This window comes from Chanos chanos, chromosome 3, assembly GCF_902362185.1.
Source record: "Chanos chanos chromosome 3, fChaCha1.1, whole genome shotgun sequence".
Lineage (NCBI taxonomy): Eukaryota > Metazoa > Chordata > Actinopteri > Gonorynchiformes > Chanidae > Chanos > Chanos chanos.
The window spans coordinates 5,727,501-5,752,500 of NC_044497.1; the positions used below are offsets into that span (position 1 = coordinate 5,727,501).

The 25,000-nt window shown below is 42.7% G+C and overlaps 3 protein-coding genes across 3 annotated transcripts in view; 2 read left to right on the forward strand and 1 right to left on the reverse strand.

Moving 5' to 3' along the window:
- The window catches only part of dlec1 (DLEC1 cilia and flagella associated protein), a 21,445-nt gene extending 13,322 nt beyond the window's left edge, over nucleotides 1–8,123 (forward strand). The window contains exons 23-38 of the mRNA XM_030767139.1: nucleotides 98–219; nucleotides 504–698; nucleotides 1,073–1,122; nucleotides 1,288–1,439; nucleotides 2,170–2,288; nucleotides 2,463–2,533; nucleotides 2,815–3,038; nucleotides 3,441–3,557; nucleotides 3,742–3,864; nucleotides 4,174–4,268; nucleotides 4,806–4,893; nucleotides 5,172–5,351; nucleotides 5,893–6,054; nucleotides 6,637–6,790; nucleotides 7,516–7,630; nucleotides 7,997–8,123. Coding sequence (XP_030622999.1) covers nucleotides 98–219; nucleotides 504–698; nucleotides 1,073–1,122; nucleotides 1,288–1,439; nucleotides 2,170–2,288; nucleotides 2,463–2,533; nucleotides 2,815–3,038; nucleotides 3,441–3,557; nucleotides 3,742–3,864; nucleotides 4,174–4,268; nucleotides 4,806–4,893; nucleotides 5,172–5,351; nucleotides 5,893–6,054; nucleotides 6,637–6,790; nucleotides 7,516–7,630; nucleotides 7,997–8,123 — 2,094 coding nt within the window. The remainder of the gene's footprint in view (nucleotides 1–97; nucleotides 220–503; nucleotides 699–1,072; nucleotides 1,123–1,287; nucleotides 1,440–2,169; nucleotides 2,289–2,462; nucleotides 2,534–2,814; nucleotides 3,039–3,440; nucleotides 3,558–3,741; nucleotides 3,865–4,173; nucleotides 4,269–4,805; nucleotides 4,894–5,171; nucleotides 5,352–5,892; nucleotides 6,055–6,636; nucleotides 6,791–7,515; nucleotides 7,631–7,996) is intronic.
- Nucleotides 8,124–8,265: 142 nt separating this feature from the next.
- On the reverse strand, nucleotides 8,266–13,022 carry acaa1 (acetyl-CoA acyltransferase 1). The gene is made up of 12 exons (XM_030769605.1): nucleotides 12,648–13,022; nucleotides 12,420–12,513; nucleotides 12,195–12,252; nucleotides 12,012–12,091; nucleotides 11,842–11,884; nucleotides 11,495–11,593; nucleotides 11,322–11,402; nucleotides 10,859–11,049; nucleotides 10,284–10,463; nucleotides 10,060–10,115; nucleotides 9,763–9,908; nucleotides 8,266–9,108 (listed from the first exon to the last, which is right to left on the reverse strand). The coding sequence occupies exons 1-12, from the start codon at nucleotides 12,825–12,827 to the stop codon at nucleotides 9,033–9,035; spliced, it is 1,284 nt and encodes a 427-aa protein (XP_030625465.1). The 5' UTR covers nucleotides 12,828–13,022; the 3' UTR covers nucleotides 8,266–9,032.
- A 1,350-nt stretch (nucleotides 13,023–14,372) lies between these two features.
- map3k22 (mitogen-activated protein kinase kinase kinase 22) overlaps nucleotides 14,373–25,000 on the forward strand; it is a 46,793-nt gene continuing 36,165 nt past the window's right edge. The window contains exon 1 of the mRNA XM_030769597.1: nucleotides 14,373–14,427. The gene's annotated coding sequence lies outside the window, so the exon portion shown is untranslated. The remainder of the gene's footprint in view (nucleotides 14,428–25,000) is intronic.

The window sequence follows — 25,000 nt, forward strand, 5'->3', positions numbered from 1 at the left end:
GCCCCTGAAATCTTGAAAACTATTCACTGTAAATTGTGTGTGTGTGTGTGTGTGTGTGTGTGTGTGTGTGTGTGTGTGTGTGTGGGGCTCTCTGCAGGAAGAGTTAACTGAAGTGGCAGCGCTGTGTGAGGTGGAAGGCATGAATAAGCCTCTAGTCCTGGGTTTCTTCTCTAAAGCCAGACGCCTCAGTGTGTCCTACTCGCTGCCCAATGCTGACCAGTAAGACCAGGTCTTTCTTCTGAAGTTCATAGCTGGTCATAGCTGCTCTCATTAATCCAGTTTTCTGTCAAAAAGCTTTAATTAGCAGTATCAAGACACTTCAAGAGATTCATGCTTTGGCTTTGGTTTCATATGTTTATGGGCACAGGATCTCTGCTGCGAGACAAGCGTTTGTTAACCTATGATCTCAGAAGAGCGTGATTATGAATCACCAGTTAAACATATTGTTCCACGCCGCTGATTAAAATCTTCACAGCTTGGCGAAATTTTATCTCTGCTTTCAGTTCCAACACAGATGGTTTCAACCAAAGGCCAATGACACTGGACTTCTCCGAAGAGGACACCGTCCTTCTGGGCAAATCAGTGACCAGACAGCTGGCGATAACCAATCACACGGCTATTCCCGCCCCCTTCACTGTAGAAGCAGAATACTTCACTCCTTTTACGCACGTACGATCGCCCAAAGCTTCTCAACCGAGGTACGTAAATCCCAGAAGTCTGGAACACACATGACGCACAGCGTGCGCTTCACATGTAGGAACATTTACGGTCCATCAGTCAAACTAGCTCAGTGCAGCCCTGTCACAAGTGAAAAGTACTGAATGTGTTGCCTGTGTACCTTGGCAGGATTTGGGTTTATGAACGTGGAATGTCTGCTTAAAAGCTGCACGTTGTTGTGAAAACGATAAAAAAAAGTAAAAAAGACAAAAAAAAAAGTAAAAATAGTAAAAATGATAAAAAAAAATATGTTATTGGAAAAGCAAACAATCAAACAAACAAGAAAGAAAACAGTAAATATAACATTCTGTGAACGATCCTCGGCTGCATGTCCCAGACCCTCAGACGTGTGCAGAGGGCTACATGCCGTACAGGCGAAGAGAGTGGAGGAGAAGGCATACGAGGGTAAGGCAAGCAGAGAATTACGCTGTAAATTCCAAACACGACACGCCACACACACGTCACACACAAACTGTTCATGTCACACACTATATCCTCACTCCCATTCTTTTCTATCCAAATACATCTCTGTTTTCCCATGGGTTTTGTTTGGTTTTTTTTTGGTTGTAGAGTTTTTGAGTAGTGTTCTCAGCAGTGGGAAGGGGGCAGCATTTCTGGCGCTGCCTGGCTCGGGGACCCTGGGGCCTTTTGAGACTCAGATCGTTGACGTTACCGCTTTCACCAACATGTGGGGTGATTACCAGGATCACCTTATATGTAAAGTAAGACTGATGTTCGCTTTTTTTCTTTTCTTTTTTTTTTTTTTTTCTGATGTGTGATCTGTCAGAGGTGTGAACTGAGCTGAAAGCAGAAGTATTGTAAAGTCCCTCTCTGTGGTCAGATGTGAAAGTTGCACTACTCGCTTAGCGTGTCAGCAGAGCCGGGAAAAATGATTGTATCTGAATAACAGCAACAAAAAACATTTTCTTTGAGAGTTTCCAGTTTGTCCCTGCACTTGTTCCCTTCTCTCTTGTGTCACTGGAACAATGTTCTCGTGTCACTTGAACAATGTTCTCTTGTGTCACTGGAACATGTTCTCTTGTGTCATTGGAAGTGTTCTCTAGTGTCACTGGAACAATGTTCTCTAGTGTCACTGGAACATGTTCTCTTGTGTCATTGGAACAGTGTTCTCTAGTGTCACGTGGAACAGTGTTCTCTTGTGTCACTGGAACATGTTCTCTTGTGTCATTGGAACAGTGTTCTCTAGTGTCCCGTGGAACACATTCTCTAGTGTCACTGGAACAATGTTCTCTAGTGTCACTGGAACATGTTCTCTTGTGTCATGGGAACAGTGTTCTCTAGTGTCATTGGAACAGTGTTCTCTAGTGTCACGTGGAACAGTGTTCTCTTGTGTCAATGGAACATGTTCTCTTGTGTCACTGGAACATGTTCTCTAGTGTCACGTGGAACACGTTCTCTAGTGTCATGTGGAACATGTTCTCTTGGCCTCAGGTTGGAGATCTGGAGCCGACTCTCATCCCTGTGAAAATGTCAGTGAGGGGGTGTCCTCTGTACTTCCTCATGACTGGACCCCCCCAGCCCGAGAACCAGAACCAGGGCCCAGTCCTACGGTGCGTGGCACACGCAGGACTGTCACCAGCGCAACCAGTTCCTGTCTCTTCACATCATGCCATGTTCTAGAACATTCATCACACTCATATTTTGCATTCAAAATCCTCTTTTAATTGAACTATTTTTTTTTTTTTTTTTTAAAGTCTGACTGAACTTAAAAAGTTTCTCTCCAGGTTTGGAGCTCACGTCTCTGGAGGTGACACTGTGTCCCGGTCCGTGCGTTTACACAACACAAGCCCCTACGGTAAGATTTACACACTTCATATTGTCCATCACTGATTTATTTTTATTTATTTAGCAATTCTGTTTATAAATCAGATATAAAAGTCTGCTTTCTTTTTTGCTTTTAATTTGAAGTGTAAATTAAGAATTTTCTAACTTCTTTTACTTAATTTTTAAAAATATTTTTATGTGAAACTTTGTGATACCTCGTGTTAAGTCTTAAAATTGAGTTTCCTATATATGAGTATCAACTCTCATGTTGAGCTGATGTCAGTTAACGAACTTAAAATCTACCTCTGTCAGATATCCGTGTGGACTGGGTGACTTTTAACCGAGACAGTGAGGACAGGAAGTTGATCGACTTGATAGTGACGTTTGGGGAACCATTTCCCTTGAAGGATGCTGATGGCAATGAGATTTTGGGAGGGGCGGGCTCCAGTCTCATGTTCCTGCCTACCTGGGGTCCAAGCCACACCCCCAGCTCAGAGAACTCAAGCTCCTCCCTTAGGACTCAGTCTGTGAGTGATGTCACTTTTATTCATTAATTTATTTTTTTAAATCTTTCTCAGCTGATCAGAGCTTATTCAGTGTCAGTGACGCTGAGGCTTAACCCGGGTAGTTTTGTAGAGTGAAGCTGCATTTCTTAGACTTTCCTAACTGGTCTGCGTTAGCCTTTTCCCATTCATTCATTCCAATGCTGTGGATGCTATTTCTCATGAATATATGTCAGTACAACTCACACTCTGTCTCAGCTTGCAGAGAGGAGTTTTGTAAACTCTCAGATGTTTCATTCATTCATTTAGAAGAGGACAGACTAGCTCCACAGCATGAGGACCATAGGCGCAGTGCACTGTATACATGTTGTACAGGGTGTTGTGTGATAGCAGATCTGTCTGGGTATGACTTTTTTTCCTGAACTCTCACAGGAGATTGAGGAAGAGGAGCAGATGGAGGAGGCTCCAGCGAGGAAGCTCTTAGCCGTGTCTATAAGACCTCATGAGGGCGCCGCCTCCGATTACCCATACTGCATCACTCCACAGCAGATAGTGAGTATCAGTTTTGTGTGAAATGGCAGAATGACAATTTGTGTTTTAAAAATCAGATTTTATGTAGAGATGTTGGCCACGTGTGTAGTGTCTTGATTTGGTGTCAAGAAGGAAAACGTTTATGAACTTATGGATTTTCGTGATCTAATATACACACGTTTCCTGATCTCATCGTCTGTTCCAGGTGGTTCCAGCAGGGGGCAATAGTACTGTCCATGTGTCCTTCACTCCACTGGTGTTGTCAGGGCCGACCTCTGACCTCTGGTGTTTGGGTTTTGCCCTTGGCTTCATGTCTCTGGATGCTGAGGTAGAACAGAACTAAACTCAATCAGGCATTTCTGCTATTCTGCCCAAATGTGACTCCTTCAACTCTGTCTATCTATGTGTATCTACACTGAATTTGGTCTCTCCAGATGCTTATCACCTCGGAGTTATGTTGTTTGTTTACAGTAAATGATGCTGGGTTGTTTATTTACGATGCATGATGTGCCACATGAAATATCATCTTCTTACCCCTTTGCGGAGGATATTGTTTTTTTTCCATGGAGTGTCCAGTTAAAGAAATGCCCTCCCAGGCATTGTAACGGGGTGTGGTTTGAACATTTCCGTGGTGCAGGGTGCTGCAGGGATCCCAGGGAAAGTGGAGAGGGCTCAGGGTTACGAGCTCCGGCCTTTAAGAATGGATCTCCAGGCTTCTGTCAAACCTCCCGTGTGAGTGAATAACCTCAGCTCTGCACAGACAGACTGATACCTTCACAAGACTTGTTTGACAAGGCCCAGTCATGTAAGGATGAAACACATGAACAGGTTCATCCAACTGTCATGCGAGGAGACACTTAGACGCTTGTCTTTACACAACCATGTTATATGAGGGCACAGAAGACTTGTCTGGCGCAGCCCTGTCATATGAGGACGCACATATTTCATACAAAGGAAGCAGTTCAAACAAATTATGTATACACACCCACACACCCACACACAGGCATGCATGCACGCACGCACGAACATGCACACCCACGCGCGCACGCGCGCACGCACGCATGCACACGCACGCATGCACGCACGCACACGCACACGTGTGTGTGTATAACTGCTGTATGTACTCAAAGATATAACTGTAACAGTCAGGTATTTTGTATGCTTTTAATGCCAATTTAATGTTGTGTCTGTTTATGGGGTCTGTGTGTAGTCTGACTGTATGTTAATGTATATTAATATTTTAATATTGAGTCTGTTTATGGGGTGTAGTCTGACTGTCATGTTGGAGGAAGATGAGGAGGCTCTAGAGTTCAATGCCAAAGCCAGTGACCTCCTGCAAGGAGATCAGCACAAAGAGGTAAATCTCATCTCACTGCTCCTACCGCTCCTGCTCCATACATGTTCATTATTGCATATCTGCCCGTTACACTGGCATTTTGTTAAACATGAACAACACAATATTGCGAACAAATAAATATTGGCCTTTAGATACTTAGCCATTATGAACGGAAAAATCAATGGTAAAACTCATTAAATTTAACCCAAGTCTCTTTTACTTTGACAATAATATTGAATTGTTTTCAGTGTGATGGAGTGTATTTTTTTTTTTTGTTTGTGTTGTTACAGAGACTGGAGACTGTAGTAAGTCGTTGGCTGCAGCTGAAGAACAGCACAGAGATGTCTATGAGTTTCAGACTGAGCACAGAGCCTCCCTTCTCAGTGCCCCAGCCCCCCCAGCGGAGCAGGACGGCCAGCTCTGGCACCCGCTCGGGGGACAGCCCCCTGACACTGCTGCAGCCCAGACACTGCATGCAGGTACACACACTCAATCAGTCACTCACTCACACACACACAGACACACATACACAGTCACACACAGGCACACACACGCACACTCACTCACACACACACAGACACACATACACAGTCACACACAGGCACACAGACACACACTCACACACACACACACACACGCGCGCACGCACACACACACACACACACACACTTACACACACACATACTCACTCACTCACACACAAACACACACACACACACACAGAGACACACACACACATACACACACACACACACACACACACACACACACACAGACACAGACACACACACACACACACAGAAAACATCATATTTAGTGCCCACCTGGTAAATTAATTATTGTTTTTGACAGATTGTCCAATAATTTACCTATTTTAAGGCTATTTTTATATTTCAGTGAAATAAATATTCATATATTTCTGTAGTAAATTTGATTTTCTTTGTGTGCCATTAAACTAAATGAAGAAAAAAAAAGAAAAAACATTAGTTTTGTGTTGTTCATCTCTAATGTGATTTGTAGGTGAAGGTGTCCTTCCACTGCTCCCTCTCTCTCCTGGCCTATCTCAGGCAAGCCAGCAGTGAGCTCCCGCCCACTGTGACACTGCTGACTGCTGAGACAGGAGAGAGGAGACTGTGCATCCAGCAGAAACTCACTATTCGGTACAGCAACAACAGTGTACAGGTCTGACAAATCTTTCTCTCTCTCTCGCTCTTTCTCTCTCTCTCTCTCTCTCTCTCTCTCTCTCTCTCTCTCTCGCTCTCTCTCTCTCACTCTCACTCACTCACTCACTCACACACACACACACACACACACACACACAGTGCACAGGTCTGACAAATCTCTCTCTCTCTCTCTCTCTCTCTCTCTCACTCTCTCGCTCTCTCTCTCTCACTCTCACTCACTCACTCACACACACACACACACACACACACACACACACACACAAAAACACACACACACATTCATATTACAAATCTGTTACAAATTTGTTAAACTGTGTCTCCATGCAAACTGGACTGGACTTCTCCCATAAAAATATACTAAATAACAACTTTTCCCCCTATGGAAACACAGACCAAAATACGAACCACAAAAATCCATCTCTTGTTCAAGTGCTTGACTTTTGAAGTTGAATGATGTGTAGATAGTGGTGAAACTGTGAAACCCTGAATGGTTTCTCTGTTTGAATATACTGTCTTTCTGTTTACCTGCCTGTCTGTCTGTTTGTCTGTCTTTCCGTCTGATTGGCTGGCTGTCTGTCAGACGGTGCCCCTTCGTGCCATTGTGGCATTACCCATGCTGCACCTGACCTGTAACAGGGTGGACTTCGGTGTGTGTTATGTGGGACAGACGCAGGTTAAAGAGGTCTTCCTGTATAACCAAGGAGGGTCCAGCAGTCACTGGACTGCAGCTTTAGGTACAGAATACAAACAGATGTGACTTAATCCAAATGCTCTCGGTGCTGCAAATACGGCACAAACAAACAAAAAAATTTTATTCTGAAACTGTTTATTGATGTGTTTGTGTCCAAGATAGGGACCTCCGGGTCAAAGTATACCTCTACATGCTAGACTGTTATGACAACCTTCTGTAATTACTATATAATTGCTATTTTTATGTATCCAAAGTTAAAAAAAAAAAAAAAAAAAAGGTTGAATATGTAAGGGACTACAGTTTGGGCACATGTTTGGATAATTCCTTATAACCTTTAAAATAGTGATTTAATATAGACTGAATAAGACTGTTAAACTAGAAAATATAAAGAGAAAATAAATGAGAAAATGTTTGATTTAGAAGAGCGTGACAAAGGAGAGTGGAGTAAAATGCAAAAAAAAAAGCAAGAATGGGGTGAAAAATAAATAAACAAACAAACAAACAAATAAATAAAAGGGACTCTCAGCAGGCCAGAGGAATCTTGGAATGATTCACTTTTTGAATCAGACGATTTGTCAGCCTGGTTCTGCATTGGCACTTGTCAGAAGCTTAACTTCATTCCCACTCGGAGGTCAGATCAGTTTTTGTTCATCCAGAGCTTCAGTGAGATATGCACTTTGCTCAGAGGTCCTCAAACCTTCGATTACCAGTTTTTCCTCGACACATGGCCAAGTAACTATCTGTGTGTGTGTGTGTGTTTATCGTAAGATCCTGAGGACGGTAGTGATGCGTTCAGAATAACTCCTGACCGTGGTACTCTGAAACCTTTGGGATTCCCAGTGTCCTCCTCCAGACAGCCTCTCGAGATCAGCTTCACGGCCAGGTGACCTGTCCACGCCACTGTCCTCACAGTTCACATTGTCCTCCTAATACACTGTTTTATCCAACGACGGCAGAATGGCTCATGGCAGTGTTATGGAAATACATGACTTAAAAACCTCATGGATCACAGCTGTGTGTTGGACATTTGAAAATGCAGTTTCAGTACATCAGTACATCCTCATTTTCATACTCAAAAGTTTGGAAGAAATTTATGGCCCTGTAATTTGTGTCAGACGTTTGTCAAACGTGTACTTTCAGTCTAAATGATTTCTTATTTATCAGTATTTTAAGCCTTCTTAATGCAAAAAAAAAAAAAGTATTATTAGTAACATTAGTTTTTGTGTTTTTCCCAATGGATTGACTCCAGTGATCAGAGGGAATTCCGGGCATCCGTCACAGTGCGGGGTATCCTGGGAGAGTCCTCATTAACACTGCAGGTCCGGGGAGAAGGATCGTTGGATGAGAAATACATTCGTCCTACAGTCGATACCTGAGTACTAATGTTTTACCCTAAGACGACATTCACAACGGTTTGTGCGTATTGATGTCTATACTGAACCTCTGTCCAATGGTTTGTTTTTATTTAAAACAAAACAAAACAGAAAAACACCCTTTTTCCAAAGGAAATGCAACTTATGTTGTGTTGTGTTGTCTTTATTGAACATGACTGAATTTCATTACTTCATTTCAGAGAAATAGAAAAGGCATTCTGAGTTCATTTCTTTGCTCAAGATTAAAGACTAGTAAAATATGGTCTGTAACATAACGGGTTCCTCCATTGGCTTTCTGTGGAGACAGCCTCTTGGGGTCTGCCACTCTCAAACAGCTTGAGAAAAACAGTATCAGAAGTTGAATGTTACACAGTCTTTCAGATGTAATGTCATACAGTGTGATCCTCTTTAATGCGCCCAAACACTGAATAGAACAGACAGCTCAATGTTCTGAGTCTTTATAGCCAAAGACATGAGGTTTTCCCTGCCTCACTGTTGAACATTTTATGGTAATGACACTATTTCACAGATCACACATAAAACAGAAGAATTTAGAAGTTGATATATAAGGCAAAAAAAAAAAAGAGTTTTGTCTTCTGTGTATCTCCGTAATCACCGTCGTTATTTGAAAGGCACTTACAGTAGACAGTATCAATGAACTTTAGTTACGTCATCTTCTCATACAAATCAACATTAATTGCTGCAATTAATGCACCGACGATTACTAAGAATTCCAAAGTGCATCGTTCTTCAAAGACGTTTCAGTCAGTAGTTAGTGTTGATTATGTGTTAGCGCTATGCTGTGCCAAGGAAGACCTGAGAAATCAGCGTTTGTTGGTTTCTTTTCCTGGTCCTCCCTGGGCCGTGACTTCTGTGGAATTTCCATAGCAGATTCTAGAATCGGAAGACTCGTCACTGTCCAGGGTACTCAAAGACAGCGGCCGCTCCCATCCCGGTGCCAATGCACATGGACACAACCCCATAGGCTCTGAAAGACACAATACATGTCCTGCTTTTAACTTCATTCTTAACAATATTTAGGATGGTGTTTGACATAAAAAAAAAAAGAATTTACAGATAATTATTTATATCAATCTGAGCCAAGTTCTGTATTCTCGGCTCAATATTTTAGTGGTATCTTGAAAAGTAGAACAGAGGTAAGCCTGAAAACAAAATCAAGGAAAATGTACACGTGACAACATCTATTAACATTTTGCTCTGACAAAGTTCAGTTGTTCAACACAACATTTTCCTTAAAGCAAGACTGTCAGTACAACACAAGAGTATCATAACCACACAAATGCACTATCACAACTCAAGAGTATCATAACCACACAAATGCACTATCATAACTACACAAATGCACTATCACAACAAAAGAGTATCATAACTACACAAATGTACTATTACAACACAAGAGTATCATAACTACACAAATGTACTATTACAACACAAGAGTATCATAACTACACAAATGTACTATCAGAACATAAGAGTATCATAACCACACAAATGCGCTATCACAACACAAGAGTATCATAACTACACAAATGCACTATCACAACACAAGAGTATCATAACTACACAAATGTACTACCAGAACATAACATTATCATTACGTATGTTCTGTGATGCTGCGTACCTCTTGCGCCTGCGTTTGAGCTCGTTCAGTAACGTGACAACCTGTCGCGCTCCGGTGCAGCCCAGAGGGTGACCCAAAGCAATGGCCCCGCCGTTTGGATTCACTTTCTCCAACGGAATGCCCAGCTTTTCCACACAGTACACCGCCTGCAACACACACACACACACACACACACACACACATGCACACACACACACACACATGCATGCCTGTTATTAGCACAGGGGTATATAGAAAACTCTGTACTCTATTTCTGAAAATGGTTAAGAAAAGCATTACTCAGTTAGGTGTGCTCACCTGGCTAGCAAAAGCCTCGTTGATTTCAAAAACATCAATATCAGACACAGTGAGTCCTGGAGAGTCAAAGGGAAAAGAACATTGATTATCTGTTCAGTGAATTCACTCTTCATTGCTTCTACCTAAAAATCAGCTATACATTTCTTTTTAGACACAATGAAAGAATGCAAACAAAGTAGCATTGCATGCGTGTACACAATCTCGAATCTCATTGGTCCACTCACCAGCCTTCTGTAGGGCTGCTGGAATGGCATAGGCTGGGCCAATGCCCATCACGTCAGGGGGAACGCCCACCACAGCGCTGGCCCTGAGAATGCCCAGTACAGGCAAACCCATAGCCTCCACCACTGACCTCCGCCCCAGCAACACGGCTGCAGCTCCATCGCTCACCTGACTGGCATTACCTACGGGAGTACAGACAGAGACCTGAGCCAACGCAGCACACAGAAAAAACGGTAAAAGACGACCCTTTCTTTCTGATCTGCGAGCATTTTCATCAGCTCCTGCATAAACACATTATACATGAACCTGCTGCAGCTGTGCATTGTCACACCTAATTTAACTTCTCAGCTAACTGTACGTCCCTACATGAACTGACTTTACTCAGTCTTTAAAAGGGTGAAAAAGTGCAAGGTCATAACAAAAAATCTTTTCACTTGGATCCTATCCAGCGATTAATTCCCCCACTTCCAGTCAACAATTTATCATTCACACAGCGAAATTTTCAGCAAAGAGGTGTCTGAGTATCTGAACACACACACACATACACACACACACACACACACACACACACACACACCTGCTGTCGTACTGCCGTCCGGCTTAAACGCTGGACGGAGCTTGGCCAGTCCTGCAAGCGTGGTGCCTGGGCGGATACCGTCGTCCTTGGTAACGGTAACCCTGCGCTCTGAACCATCATCAGCCACAAACTTGGTGGTGACCGGAACGATCTCCTGCTCAAAAACACCTTTTTCCTGAGCCACTGCAGCCCTGTGACAGAAATCAAACAGATCCACTGAAGAAGAGTTCAGTTTGATTATATAAAATACATAAGAACTTTTGTTTGAACTTCTCTGAAAATATTCTGCTTCTAAACCAATGTGTTCATCATATAACATCCATAATAAGACTATGTATCGTAACGACACATAACAGGTGCAAGTTTATAAAGCTATTTAGCATTACAGAAGCTGACTGAGCACTTAAAATGACGTTCGTTTGGATTAATCGAAAAACCCAATAAATGTTTCCCTCCGTCTTACTTTTTCTGAGAACTTAGAGCAAACGCGTCCTGTTTCTCGCGGGTGACTCCAAATCTCTCTGCCACGTTCTCAGAGGTGATCCTGGAACACAAACACACACACAGTCATTGATAAATAAAAGATTCATACTAAATAAAAATAAATAAAAAAAGATGATGACTTGCTTGCCTCACCCCATTGGGATCAGGCAGTCTCGGGCCTTCTCGTTGTCCATGAGTCTGGAGCTCACGTCACCTGGGTTTCCGACTGAGCGCAGAGACATGCTCTCCACCCTACAGGAGCAGAACAGCCTTAGGTTAGGGGCTTATAAGACTGGAACTAAGAGGATTTCTCATCCTAATAAACTCACTGTGTAGGCAAATACAATACAGATTACTGCAGCTGATATCTGTGTGCTAATGACTTGGAAGAGCAGAAGCAGCAGATTAAAATGGTCTGATAACAAAACGGGTCTTTCAGAGAAACAAAACATAAGAGAAGTATTGAACAGATTTAAGTGATGGATTTGATGGATACGAACCCACATGCGAGGCCTAGGTCATACGACCCGTTCCTGATCCCACCTATAGAGAGAACACGGTGTGAATACATGGTTTATGGTTTGTCCTACCTAATCAGCTACCATCAACAACAACAACAAAAAAGGCAAGGTTGTTTAATGCTAAGCAAAGAGAATCAGTCCCAACTTACCTGCTATATTGAAAAGTGCTTGAAGGCCGGAGGAACACATTCTGTTGACGGTGTAGACAGACACAGTCTCTGGGAAACCACTAAGGGGACGGGAGGACACGAGGGTCTATGATGAGTTTTATAATCGTAATTAACATTTGGGAAGTTTCAGGGGAAAAAAAGCATTAAAACGTAAAATTCCACCTGAGAAACTGCGCTACTCTCGCCATCAGGGCACCTGCTCCGGGCTGCAACACGTTACCTGCATACACACCGCAAAGATACAGAAATTCTAGATATCTTTCAAATATAAAACCAAGACAATCAACTGAGCCTGAACTGTGCCTCTTGTGATAATGAGTGGAGATGAACCACACATTATGGTGATGAACGGAGTTGACTGACACCTGCTGAGTGCTCCTCACTCACCAACACACACGTCTCCCAGTCTGTCGGGTGACAATCCCACATCCGTTAGCACTGCTGTCATTACGGCACTGAGTAATTCATCTGGCGTAGTGTCCTGCAGAAAACGACCACAACAACAACAACAACAACAACAACAACGTAAGGTTAACCATTGCTGAGCAATAGCAAAAATAGACGACACTGCATTTTTCGTTATTTTATGTTTCCAGCACCAAGGCTTTATTATACCTTAAAAGAGCCTCTTTTCGCTCTTCCGATCGCAGTTCGCAGCCCGTGGACTACAACTACATCATCAGGACTGGGGGCTGTCGGTGCACTGCAATGAGAAATCCCAACCGACGAATTATTCTGCCCCTTGAACCCGTTCGATGGCGACAGATGTCCTGAGACGACTCTGACTCTGTGCATTTTTTTTGGGGGGGAAATTTACTGCACTAGGAAGCAGCTGATAACTAAAACTGTACTCAAAAGCACTCAGAAGAGATATTCATAAAGCAGTTTTGGGTCGCAAGTGCTCAAAGATAAACAGAAAACAACCTCTTTGTTAATTTATGGCTAGTGCTGTTTTATATGCCATGAAAATCCTGATCGATCTTGAAGCACTTTTACCTATTTCCGTGTGGATGGGTGAATTGTGAAATGGGTATAACAGGGCGACAGAGAGGACAAACTATGAGAAGACCGCGTTTGGTTTATTCTCGATTCAAATTAAACCTTCCAGAGCAATACCGAAATGATAGAGAATGCAGTCAGCAATGAATATTTATAAAGTACTTGTACGCCATATATAATTACTTGTTTTAGTGCTTAATATGGGCTCTGTGGTGATATGTGGATACTTTGTCTCTCTAACTGGCTCTCAAGCACTCAGTCAATATGACGTACACTAAATATTTATAAATACTCATAAACTAAATATTTATGCTAAATAAACCAGGAACCCGACAGCATGAACTGTTACGTGTTAAGAATTTGTAATGATAGCATAATTACGCCAAGACAACCCTGTAGCAGTGATAATCTTCGGAACCAGTTTTAATTTTAATGCTTTATTAGAAAGAATATGTATGCTCTCTCTCTCTCTTCCGTTCCCACGGTGCACAATGACAACGATAGGAAGAGATCTCAAGTCGAACTGCATTGTTTAACGTGTTAATTTTGTTGTCAGTATCCTGCTTCTTTATCCATAAGCAACTGGATCACATCAATGCAACTGGATCACATCAACTTATCTTGCACGTCGTATATTATAGATTGCATTCACTCTCGTTACCGTGTTTCACTGTTTGCACAATACTCATGGTTTTCCTTTACACTAGTATATCAGAATTAACAACTAAGTAAGCGTAAAAATGCAATATATCAGTTGAGAATAGAATAAAGATTCTGTACCCAATGTTGACTGAACGATAGTTACATTCATCGGTGCATATGTGTTGAAAATAAACTACATATGTTGCGTATGCATCTATATCGCATGAAGTCAGTGTCAACCATCGTATTAACTGCATGTGCTGTTCGTTGTGTGCCCTAGACCGCTGAATAAAGTCCGCCGGAGGGCAGCAAAACCTTGCCGACTTTTGAAGCAGACTCTCGTACCAAAGAGCGTCATCATTTCCTGAAGCTCACGTTATTGCTGACATCAGAATCAGTGCACAGTGGAAAAACTCGCTGTTTGTGGATACGTTCAGAGAAAAAGCTTGACTTCTGAGGAGAAACTTTTCGCCCAAAAGAGGCAGTCATTCCGCATCCTACATTAGTTAGTCTCTTCGGATTATTCACGTCAAGGTTTTGAAAGGTGGATTCAGTTGGCATATCTCCCAATTTACTCTTGTCAAGTGTATTTCAACTGCACGTAGTTTCCGGATTATACTGTGACAGTGAAAATTCGGAACAGCAACGGCTGGATTTTTCCTTCGACTTCTAAATCTTTGCATCTGTTTTTTTTTCGTCGCCAAATTAAATTTCTATTCAGGCGTGTTCTCCAGGATGAAGATACGCAAGTAAGGTGAGAAATAACGTTGGCTTGGATCATTTGACTAGCAGCGTTTCGGTCGGAACTTCCGACAGTGTAAACAAAAAATAATAACTTTATGGAAAGAGATTACCTGTGTAAGAAGCAGTGTGCCACTGCGTTTCTTGAAGAACGGTTTATATAGCTATTGCACTGAGAAGCGCCGAAAATATGAACCATATTTTGGAGGCTTCAAATGGTTCCTCAGTTTTGTTCTCTAAAAAAAAAAACGGCCGATATTTGCAAGTTTTGCATTACGTTGCCTCAACATAACTAAACTATATGACAACGTGTTTTTTCTTGAACGTGTTACAGAACTTTTCCATAGCTTTGCCTGCAAGTTGGATGGAAAGTAGCTTAGATAAAAAGCCTGTTCGACTTCACTCGAGACAATAGTGTAAAGGGTTTTTTTTTTCACCCAACGGCAGCACTCATATATAATTTACAATTTACCTTTGATTAACATAAAGGTTAGACAGGGTTACTATGGCAGTATTACGTAATGCAGGTTCGCTAAAAAGCTACATGTTTGCAGATGGATTCATGAAACTGTGAGATTAACTTTTTTGAAAGCCCTGGATATAATTTCATTCTGTGCACGACTCCACACATAGGCTAAATGTCGAAAGCTCACATATGTATACACACAAGACTAATATGTGATGAAAATGACTTCAAATTGATGTATTCTATGTAGCATTGCATAAGATCAGGAAGTAGTAGCCTACTTGTTTTAAATCTGTCTTTTATGTGCTGGCGGGCATGAACATAGAATGATAGTTACAATTCAAGCGTCGTCTTGCCCAAAGTATGAAAAGTTCTCGACTTCATCACCGCGGTGTTTCTTCAAAAAGCTCCTCTTCAGTTTTGTATTTCATTTGCAATGTCAGATGTGTCGAATAATTCTGATTACTGTACATTGCTGTGGAGACATTATGGCACGTATATGAGGCATGTATCCTACAATGTTTTTATTAGAATGTAAATGGACTTTCAGAGAGAGTTTAATGCCCGTCATTACGGTCCCATGCCACTGAACTAATAGGGCCTAATTTGAGATGTCTCATCCGCGTAAACATATGGCTCAATATAATGTGAAGTTAGAAGGTGATGGGTTCGCCCGCACGGGTTTGTTGTAAGAACGTTCTTTTGACCACGCCCACATTTTGATGGTCCATTGAAAGAAGTCAGGTGCAAGTCGCTCTCACTGAGCTGTGACAAGATGTGCCCTCATGTATCGTTTTTCTTTTCACTTCGGAGAGTCCAACGAGTTTGTTTTGTCCTGGCTGTTTATGGCTCGCTTTTCTTTGCCTCATCCTTTTTTCCTGGCCTGTCCTACTTCAGGGATCTATGTATCTTTAGGTTTTAAGAGGATAGTTCATTGAACTTTGTCCCAACATTGATTTTATTGCACTATCTCTTCAGGGAGGAATTGGGTTGTAATGAGTCATTAAACTCACCTTAGAAACAGAAAGGTAAAGATCAACATACCTCCTTGTGTCAGAGAAGACAGCCAATGGTTTGGCAGTCGAGGCCTTGGAAGCTCTCTCATAGGCCACGAGTTGGGCTAGGACCACCCACTGGAAGTGACAGAGGAGAAGCCAAACTGTTCAATGGAAAACACCCAGAGATAGAGAAGAATTAAACAAACCATTGGCTGATAATGGTGCTGGATCGTACACTTTGTGCCAGCACCGGGCGGAAACAGCAGTTTCTAATTCCATTTTGATGTGACAGATTGAGACAGTCCTCTGACCCCAAAGTTTATCGGCCTCTTGCAGACTTGTCTCTCGTTTCTGAAACCAGAATATCTCCCCATCTTCGTTTTATGTGTGTGGATGTGGAGGGAGAATCCGAGATGTTTGAGATGGAGTTGAATATTGTCTTTAAGGCTCCTCATTCTTGGTCTGTCTTGGTTTGACATCTGAACAATGGAACACTGCAAGCTGGGCTGACCCTAAGAGCTATAGTATGTTACTGGACTGGTTTCTCACTAACCAATCAAATGCTGTGGTTAGGACATACAACACACAACGTTATTTAGTTGAAACAATGTTGAATATCAATGCCAGGAGAGCTTGCAACACACAAAAAAACAAAAAAACAAAAAATGAATCACAAATGGAGGTAAGAGGTTGCATGTGCCACAAGTCAAGCGGGAGACGTGGCATTTGGTAGGTGCTCGAAATGGATATTCCAGCATGCTACAACAAACAAACAAACAAATACTCCTCGAATGCGCAGTGGTCAGATGATTTGGTAATGTTACGTAGTTGCTGTATTCCTCATTTTTGTTGCACAATGCCAGTACAGATAGTACACAGCTTGAACTGTAATGTGTGCTGAATGTGCATTTTTATGCATTAGTTTTCTTTCCAATGTTTGGTGTCATATATTTTTTTTTTAAGAAAACACGATTTGTTTTTGTGCTCAGAATAAACAAAAACTAATAAGCAATAAGCAACTAATAAACAAAACTGGTTTTAAACAAACTAGCTTAATGGCTCCCTAAAAAGGAAAATGTGAGCTAAACTCTGTGGAATGATTTGTAGACTGTTCCAAGTTTCCATCATTAACAGAAAAAAAAAAAAAAAAAAAAAATCCGCAGTATCCAAATTATCCTTCGGAATCAGAGACTAGGCCTGTTTGCTGGCGCGTGTTCAAGCTGAAACTTGAGGAACTTGACTAAAAATTGGAAAACTCGCCCAAATCCTATTATTTTACCATTGATATGATTGTGGGCCAAAGAAAGCAGTGAAAGCTGATCTTTTGAGAACAGGAAAGCGTAAGTTGTCACAGATAGGCAGACACAGACTCTGAGGCTCCTTAGGAAAAAGGGAATCCCCATAGAAAAACAACAATATTTGCGTGGAAGGGTTGTTTTTTTTTTTTTTGTTTTTTTTTTCGGGAGCAACTCCAATAGTCAGAGAGTTTTTGAGAATAAACTGAGATTGCGATATCCAATACCCAAGAAAAGATGACTAAAGCAGGAACGTCGGTGTCATAAAACGAGTCCTCCGGTATAAAAACCTGTTGCCATGGTGATTCGTTTAGTCCAGGCACATCCCTTGGCAGATGTCTAAGCCTCTGTTAGAATCACCAGAACCATTAGACTGTGTGGAGTGACCAAACGCCCATTCAACCACGCAGCAACGTGCCGAAGGTCCCAGTGTGACTCACAATGAGCAACCAGCTCCAGAGGGTTTCCGCTCTCATCATGGCACATTTAATGCAGCTGCTGCTGCTCTTCTCTTCAAACTAAACGGTCCTTATAGCAGCAGAAAAAATTATTTATATATACTGTATATGTTTATATGTGTATGTGTGTGTGTGTGTGTGTGTGTGTGTGTGTGTGTGTATATATATATATACATATACATACATACATACATACATATACATATTTGTGTGTGTGTGTGTATATATATATACACACACACACACACACATATATATATACACACATATACATATATATGTATGTGTGTGTGTGTGTGTGTGTATATGTATGTAAATATATGTATGTATGTGTATATACATGTATATGTATTTATATATGTGTGTGTGTGTATATACACATACACACACACAGATTGCAGCCTATCACACCGAATCTAATCGCTGAATCGTTAATCATAACCGAATTTCTGGTCATAATGGTGAATCGTTACACCCCTAACATATATATGTATACACATACACACACACACACACACACACACGCACACAACACACACACATGTAAACTTTTAAAAAACACTCAGAAATTTGTCAGAATTCAAGCATAGACACGTCAAGAAGTAAAAGTGAGGAAACTAATAGTGTAATGGCCACAAATTAAGATATAGAATGCTGTCGTGAGGCTCCAGTAGTGCCAAAGTGATAATCAAGGAGCTCTTATCTGGTTTCAGCCTCAGCAGTTGGCTCAGCTGGAGCCTGGCCTTAATGAGGCTACAGGAAGTGCTTTGATTGGAGCCCCTGTGTCTAGCGAGCTGTATCTAACTGCAGGTTAACTGACATCCCCCCCCCTCCGCCTAGCCGCTCTGCCAGGCCACGCTAATGCACAGATAATACGTTCTTCCGTCGGACTCAACATAAACAAAAAAAAAAGCAAAACACAGCCGAACAAGATAAAAACTAGAAATAACCACAAAGAACTAAAAATACGATCGTTTGTTGGACTTAAAGTAAGAAAACATGCAGATGCACTGTCTAATTATGGTGTGCTAATGTGCTAGCTAAACATTACTCTAAATATGTTTTTTCCTTTACCTCACACTGCAGTTGGTCTGTTATGGCTGATTATCATCATATAGATTGCCTTATAAGAGGACAAGCAGCCTCTGCTAGTCTGTATTCTGTGTAGCGCGTAAAAATGTGTGTGTTTGTGTGTGTGTGTGTGTGTGTGTGTTTGGTTTTTGTGTTTGTGTCAAGAAGAGAAGCTCACGTCATTAAAGTGAAATGCTTTCTTGTTCGTCGGAAAATAGTTTGTGCAAATGTCTAGTGTGTTTACTATTATTGTCTAAGGACTAGGGGAGGAATTCACATTTTAGAGGCTTCCTCTTAAATGATCAGATGCTGGAAGAGAGCCAGTGGTCTCCATACATTTCCAAAGCGGTGCCTCATGATAAGACCAGTAAAAAAAAAAAAAAAAAAAGCTCTTGGAACACATGACGTCACACGGCAGAAAAGACACCTTACCGTGGAAATGACTCTGAATGTCCATACAGGTGTGTCATGTCTAACTCGTTCGGACAGTGCAGAAAACGATCACAGTTTAAGTGGGATGCTGTTTCTAAAACAGTCTGGGGATGTATGTGATTGTTGACGCCAGCGAATTTCTTATCGACGATTGGTTATCCTGTTCCGTTAAAGAGCGTTGGGTTGGACTTGCGTCAGTCTTTGTTTCTTTTTTCTTTTTTCTTTTTTTTTATCTGTGTGTGTCTTGATTCCTTTTGTAGATAAGGACAAGGTATATCCTTCTCTAAGGCTGTATTGTTTTATCTTATGTCATGTGTATTTAACCCTATTGTAAAAGCTGTTTAAAGCTGTTCATGTAAAACTGTGAAGTGAATGGAAAATGATGTCTTTTTTTTTTTTTTCCATGTTCCAATGACTCTGCCCTTCAATAGTCTGGAACGTATTCTGTGATACTTGACCAAGAATACTTCATCTGGCCATTTTTGTTTTTTTTTTTTTGTCTCCCGTTTGAAAACATGCTTGACAAGATGAACACAGTGTATATAGCAATACAACAGAAACCCTTAGTCAAGCAGGGGGGGTGTGTAGTTATGTTATTGTGAGGGCTGTGTGTGTGTGTGTGTGTGTGTGTGTGTGTGTTCTACATAAAGGTTTTGCCTTTTGCGGAGAGGTATGTATAGTGTGATGAGAGTTGGGGAGAGACAGAGAGGGAGAGAGAGAGAGAGAGAGAGACAGAGAGAGAGAGAGACAGAGAGAGAGAGAGAGACAGAGAGAGAGAGAGACAGAGAGAGAGAGAGAGAGAGAGACAGAGAGAGAGAGAGACCGAGAGAGAGAGAGACAGAGAGAGAGAGAGAGAGAGAGAGAGAGAGAGAGAGAGAGAAAGCAAGCGCTTCCTTAGAACTGCTTGCGTGTGTGTAGGTGTAAACCTCATGGTGTGCTCTCACTGAGGTGGGCTGATTTGGTCTCGTTTCCCAGAATCTTGTGGACTTTAGCCACTGACTCAGTCTGCACGGCAGACGGTAGAGGAAGACAGCCAGTCAGGTCTGGGCCAAGCCGACCTTTGTGGTTTTGTCACCTTGGAGGCTATTGAAAAGGGGGGTGGGGGGTTTGGGGGAGTTTTTAGCATGGGCGTCCAAATATTGTTGTTGTGGGTGGAAAAGATGTCCTTTCTGCAGAAGTGTAGGTGCTACGTTTGGTTTTCAGGTGTCAGAACAAACACTTGTAACAGTTCGCCTTGCGGGTGCCAATGACATCGTACTTTTCCTTTCAGGGAGGAAAACGCTTGCGGGTTTGAGCGCAAAACTCGATGTTTTGTTGCCGACGTGCCTCCAGGAGGCAGAAGCATGTCTCTTGTCCCCCGGATAAAGTGCGCCGGTTAAATAAATGACAAAGTGTATTTTTTTTTATTTGTTTGTTTGTTTGTTTGTTTTCTTTTGGTGATGAACACGCCGTACCTGGTGCGTTGTAGCGAATCAAAATTCAGGCTCTCGTATGTCGAGATCACCCCTGGTGTCCTGGCGTGCGATGTCTCAGTTGGTTGGAAAGCTTGAGTCAGCGAGGCAGAGAGTCACCGCTCTCTGTAAAGACAAGTGTTAAGACCTATTCCTGTGGAACAGTTCTCAGCCCTCACTCAGGAGGATTGGCTAACGGAGAAACGGAGCCCGACTGGCAAAATACCGCCCACAGATCTCAGATCTGTGTTTTGTTCATTTCTGTAAATTTATATGAACAAGTCTTACATTTACTTGAGTAATTGTTTTTTTTTTGTTTGTTTGTTTTTTTTGTTTGTCAAAAAAAATGACTCCAAACACTCAGAAAGTGACTATTCTGCATAACCTACCTGCAGCTGTGAGACTGTCTGTGTGTCTCTGTTTGTGCGCATCAAAAACAAACAGTGGCAAAAATGACACCCCCCCCCCACACACACACACACACACACACACACACACACACACACATCTACTGTCCTGCACAATACTGCCCCCCCCTCTGTCTTTCTCTGTCTCTTTCTCTTTTTGAAGTTTTGCTGTTTAACTTTACCCCTTTCTCCCCGCCTCCTCTTCCTCCCGCCGTCCGTCTGAGGGCAGCCCTGGCGGAATGAGGGTTGAAGGACCACGTCTGGGGAGCAGTGTTCATTATTGTTTGAAATCATGGGAAGTGCCGGGCCATTCGGGCTCTGCTTGGGCTGAGCTGAAGCTGCTTATTTAGAACGGTGATGTAAGACTGTTCCGGAACTGGCCCGGGGTTGTCATGGTGATGTCATATCCATAGTGAACGTCGGGTCTTTAAGGTGGCGGTTGAAAGCCCGGTGGCCGGCATCCAGCCCTCAGACCAGTACCACCTGAGAATCTAATTGAAGTGGGTTTGACCGCCCATGCCCCCCCCCCCCCCACCCCAAAATAGCCTCTCCAGTGAAGGGGCCCCTGTTTAGTGTGGTAAAAGTCTTTCACTGTCTTTTTCTTTGTCTTGCTCCCCCTCTCTGTCTCTGTCTGTCCCTCCCTCCCTCTCTCTCTCTCTCAGTATATTTCCAAGTGTGGTAATACTTCAGTGACATTCCTGTGGTCTTATCTCATCACTCTAAGTTTTATGCAGGAAATGTGCAGCCAAGCAATAGAGGGCAGATTCACTGGACGATTACTTCACTGCCTTATCAGCACCACTAATGCTGTATGAGTTTGCCTTGGATGGCTCGAAGGGTTTAGTTGTGTTAGGGGAAGGTCTTGAATATGTTAGCTAGTCTCATAACCTGCTGTCCTCTTTAAAGGTGGCCTTGACTCGTTAGATATCTCAGTAAGTTTACACTTGACGTTTTAAGTGTAACGTAGTGAATGTCGACGGACATAAAATGTCTGTAGCTGTTAGCTTTTGGCCGTGCGCGTTAATATGTAGGCTGGTTAATACGTAGAGCGGTTGGTAAGTAGAGCGGTACTGTGCTGGGAGTGCAGGGGAGAGCGGCGAAGCAGATGGAGCCTCGCGTGCACACTTGACGGCAGACGCAAATCAGGGCAGAGGGCTTCAGAGAGACGAACACGGCGTCCATGTCGGGCCACCACCTGTCTCCTGGCAGCCCCTCTGTCTCACCGAGTATAACAGGCAAGGTCAGGAGAGAGAGAGAGAGAGAGAGAGAGAGAGAGAGAGAGAGAGAGAGAGAGAGAGAGGGAGGGAGGGAGAAACTGAGTGAGTGAGAGAGAGAGAGAGAGAGAGAATGAACAAGAGAGAAGAGAGTGAACGAGAGAGAAGGAGAGAGAGAGAGGGAGGGAGAAACTGAGTGAGTGAGAGAGAGAGAGAGTGAACGAGAGAGAAGAGAGTGAACGAGAGAGAAGGAGAGAGAGAGAGAGAGAGAAAGAGGGATCGAGAGTGTTTGGGGGGCATGTCGGAGATGATACGAAAGAGACAGTCACATTCTAGAAGAAATGGGATTGTGTTACCTCAAAATGTCAAGATGCTGTAATCTTGTTTTCTGTGCATTATATTGTCTAGAGATACAAATAGTTGCAGAAAAAAAAAATCACACTAAGATGAATGAGACTGTCGTTCATCCATTTTAAAATGCAACAAATTCATTTCAGGTCTGGGACAAGTTTTTTCAAAACTTCGCCTTTCCAGACAGCTCAGAGTATGTCCTGTTGCTTGTATGGGGTCCAACTTTAAGCTTATCGGTGCTTTCCCTTACTCTCCCTTTGAACCATCTTTTGCTGTTTTCCCTCAAAGCGGCGTGTTGTATGTTGAGTTTAAGCGTCTTGTGACCAGTTCGTCTCCGTTTAGCTGCGCTGTTTGTGGTTCTGCATGGTCGCGAGCGTCTTTTTAGCATCTTGGCTCGTACTCTGGAAACTTTACAGTTAGGCCTTTGTGCTTGTATCAAGGGCCTGGGACATTTTTCTCCTCTGACTGTTCCTGGACATAGTCAAGACTTCCAGCTTTAGAAAAAAAAAAGGGGGGGGGGGAAACAGAAAAAGAAAAGAACAGGCTGTCTCAGGGAGGCTGGGACAGAGGGGGAGGTAGAGAGCAGGAGTGAGAGAAAGAGTGAGAGAAAGAGTGAGAGAGAGTGAGAGAGAGAGAGAGAGAGAGAGTGAGAGAGAGTGAGAGAGAGAGAGAGAGAGAGAGAGAGAGAGAGAGAGAGAGAGCGAGAGAGAGAGAGAAAGAGTGAGAGAAAGAGTGAGAGAGAGAGAGCGAGAGAGAGAGCGAGAGAGAGTGAGAGAGAGAGAGAGAGAGAAAGTTGGGGGTCAAAGGGGGGGGGGCTTCAGGTTTTTTTTTTTTTTTCTTTTTTTTTTTTTTTTTTTTTTTTTAAGGTTCCCACTGAGTCAGTGGTGATGTTTCATCCCAGAGGAATGTAGACATGACCGCGGTTCCTTTCAAATTACTCTTTCATCCCGCGACTATTAATAGTGTCTCCTGCTGAAGATTCTCTCTCTCTCTCTCTCTCTCTCTCTCTCTCTCTCTCGCTGCATGAAAAGTATCTACTTCATAGATCTGTTCAAACACGCCTGTCACCTCAAGTAAAGTGAATCTTTTTTTTTTAACGCGTGGGTTAGTTATTTCTGCGGTCTACTCTCAGAGTCTCGACGGCCGTTACGTTTAGGGCTGTGTAAACAAGTGAAATGCTTCAGTGTATAATTTTTCTGATGTCATTTTTGAAATCTTTTTCCAATGTAGTACTGCATGGGGGGGGGGGGGGGGTGTTGGTGGGGGGGGGGTTGTTTCTCCTGCCAGACAGTGAGCAGGCAGAAAATGTTATTTATCGTAACTTTCAGTTTATATATGAAAAGATTTATATCAAAAGATTTATCCTCACTCATAAGCATCGCAGCGTCGCCACACAGAGCATCTGACCGCCGTGAATCTCTCTCCGAGCCGCGTGAATGGTTTTATTAGCTTTTTTAATACGCTCATTTTGAAAAGGAAAAAAAAAAAACAACTTCATAGAGTTTACTGGGAGTCAGCAGCGACCCCTTCTTACTTTGAGATCGCTCAGTCGCACGAATAAAACAGCTGTCCTTGTGACAGAGTAAAACAGCTCAGCGATGTGTGTGTGTGTGTGTGTGTGTGTGCGCGTCTGTATAATGTGTCTGTATAATATGTTCTGATGAGACAAACTGCAGCAGTAGAGTGTGTGTTTGTGTATGTGTGTGCATGCTCTCTCTCTTGATAAAAAGTTGAGTAGCAGAATCGTGTGTGTGTGTGTGTATGAGAACGCTTCTCAGCACTCATTTTGATTGGCTCGGCGTGTTCTGAGCGTTGGGTGTCTGTCGTAGAGAGGAGATGGTGGGAATACCAGTGAAAACGTAAACGGAGGAAAATGCCTCTCGTTCTCTCTGCGCTAGCCTTTCATGTGTCAAAAACAACGAATCTGCTCTCTGATCACAGGGCTTTTACTGGTGACAGACGCACACGCGCGCACACACACACACACACCCATCCCTCCTCCTCTATGCTTTGAAGAGCTGACTGTTGACGCCCACTGTCTTTGTCTCCTCTTTTATCCTTTGGTATTGTGGATGAGCAGTGTCTCAAGGACAAGAGAAGGGCCTCTTTCCCATCCGAGCCTTAGCTACTCTTCCGCCGGACTGACTCACATTCCCAGAATGCCATAGCTCGCACAGTTGGCTACACACACACAGACGAACCTGCTGTTTGCAGGACATCTGTGAACCAGTATTGCTGAAAAAGGTTTTATATAGAATTCATTTCTAATACCCGTGCCGTTGTTTTGGGCTTTTAGTATGACATATATGACTAATATGAGACTTCAAATGTTAGTCATTTCATATACTCAGTAATTCTCACATCTCTCACCTTGGTTTGGTCAGCCTAGTACTGGCGCATATGTCATATGTTTTTGTTGTCGTGCAGCTTGTAAAAGTTTTAA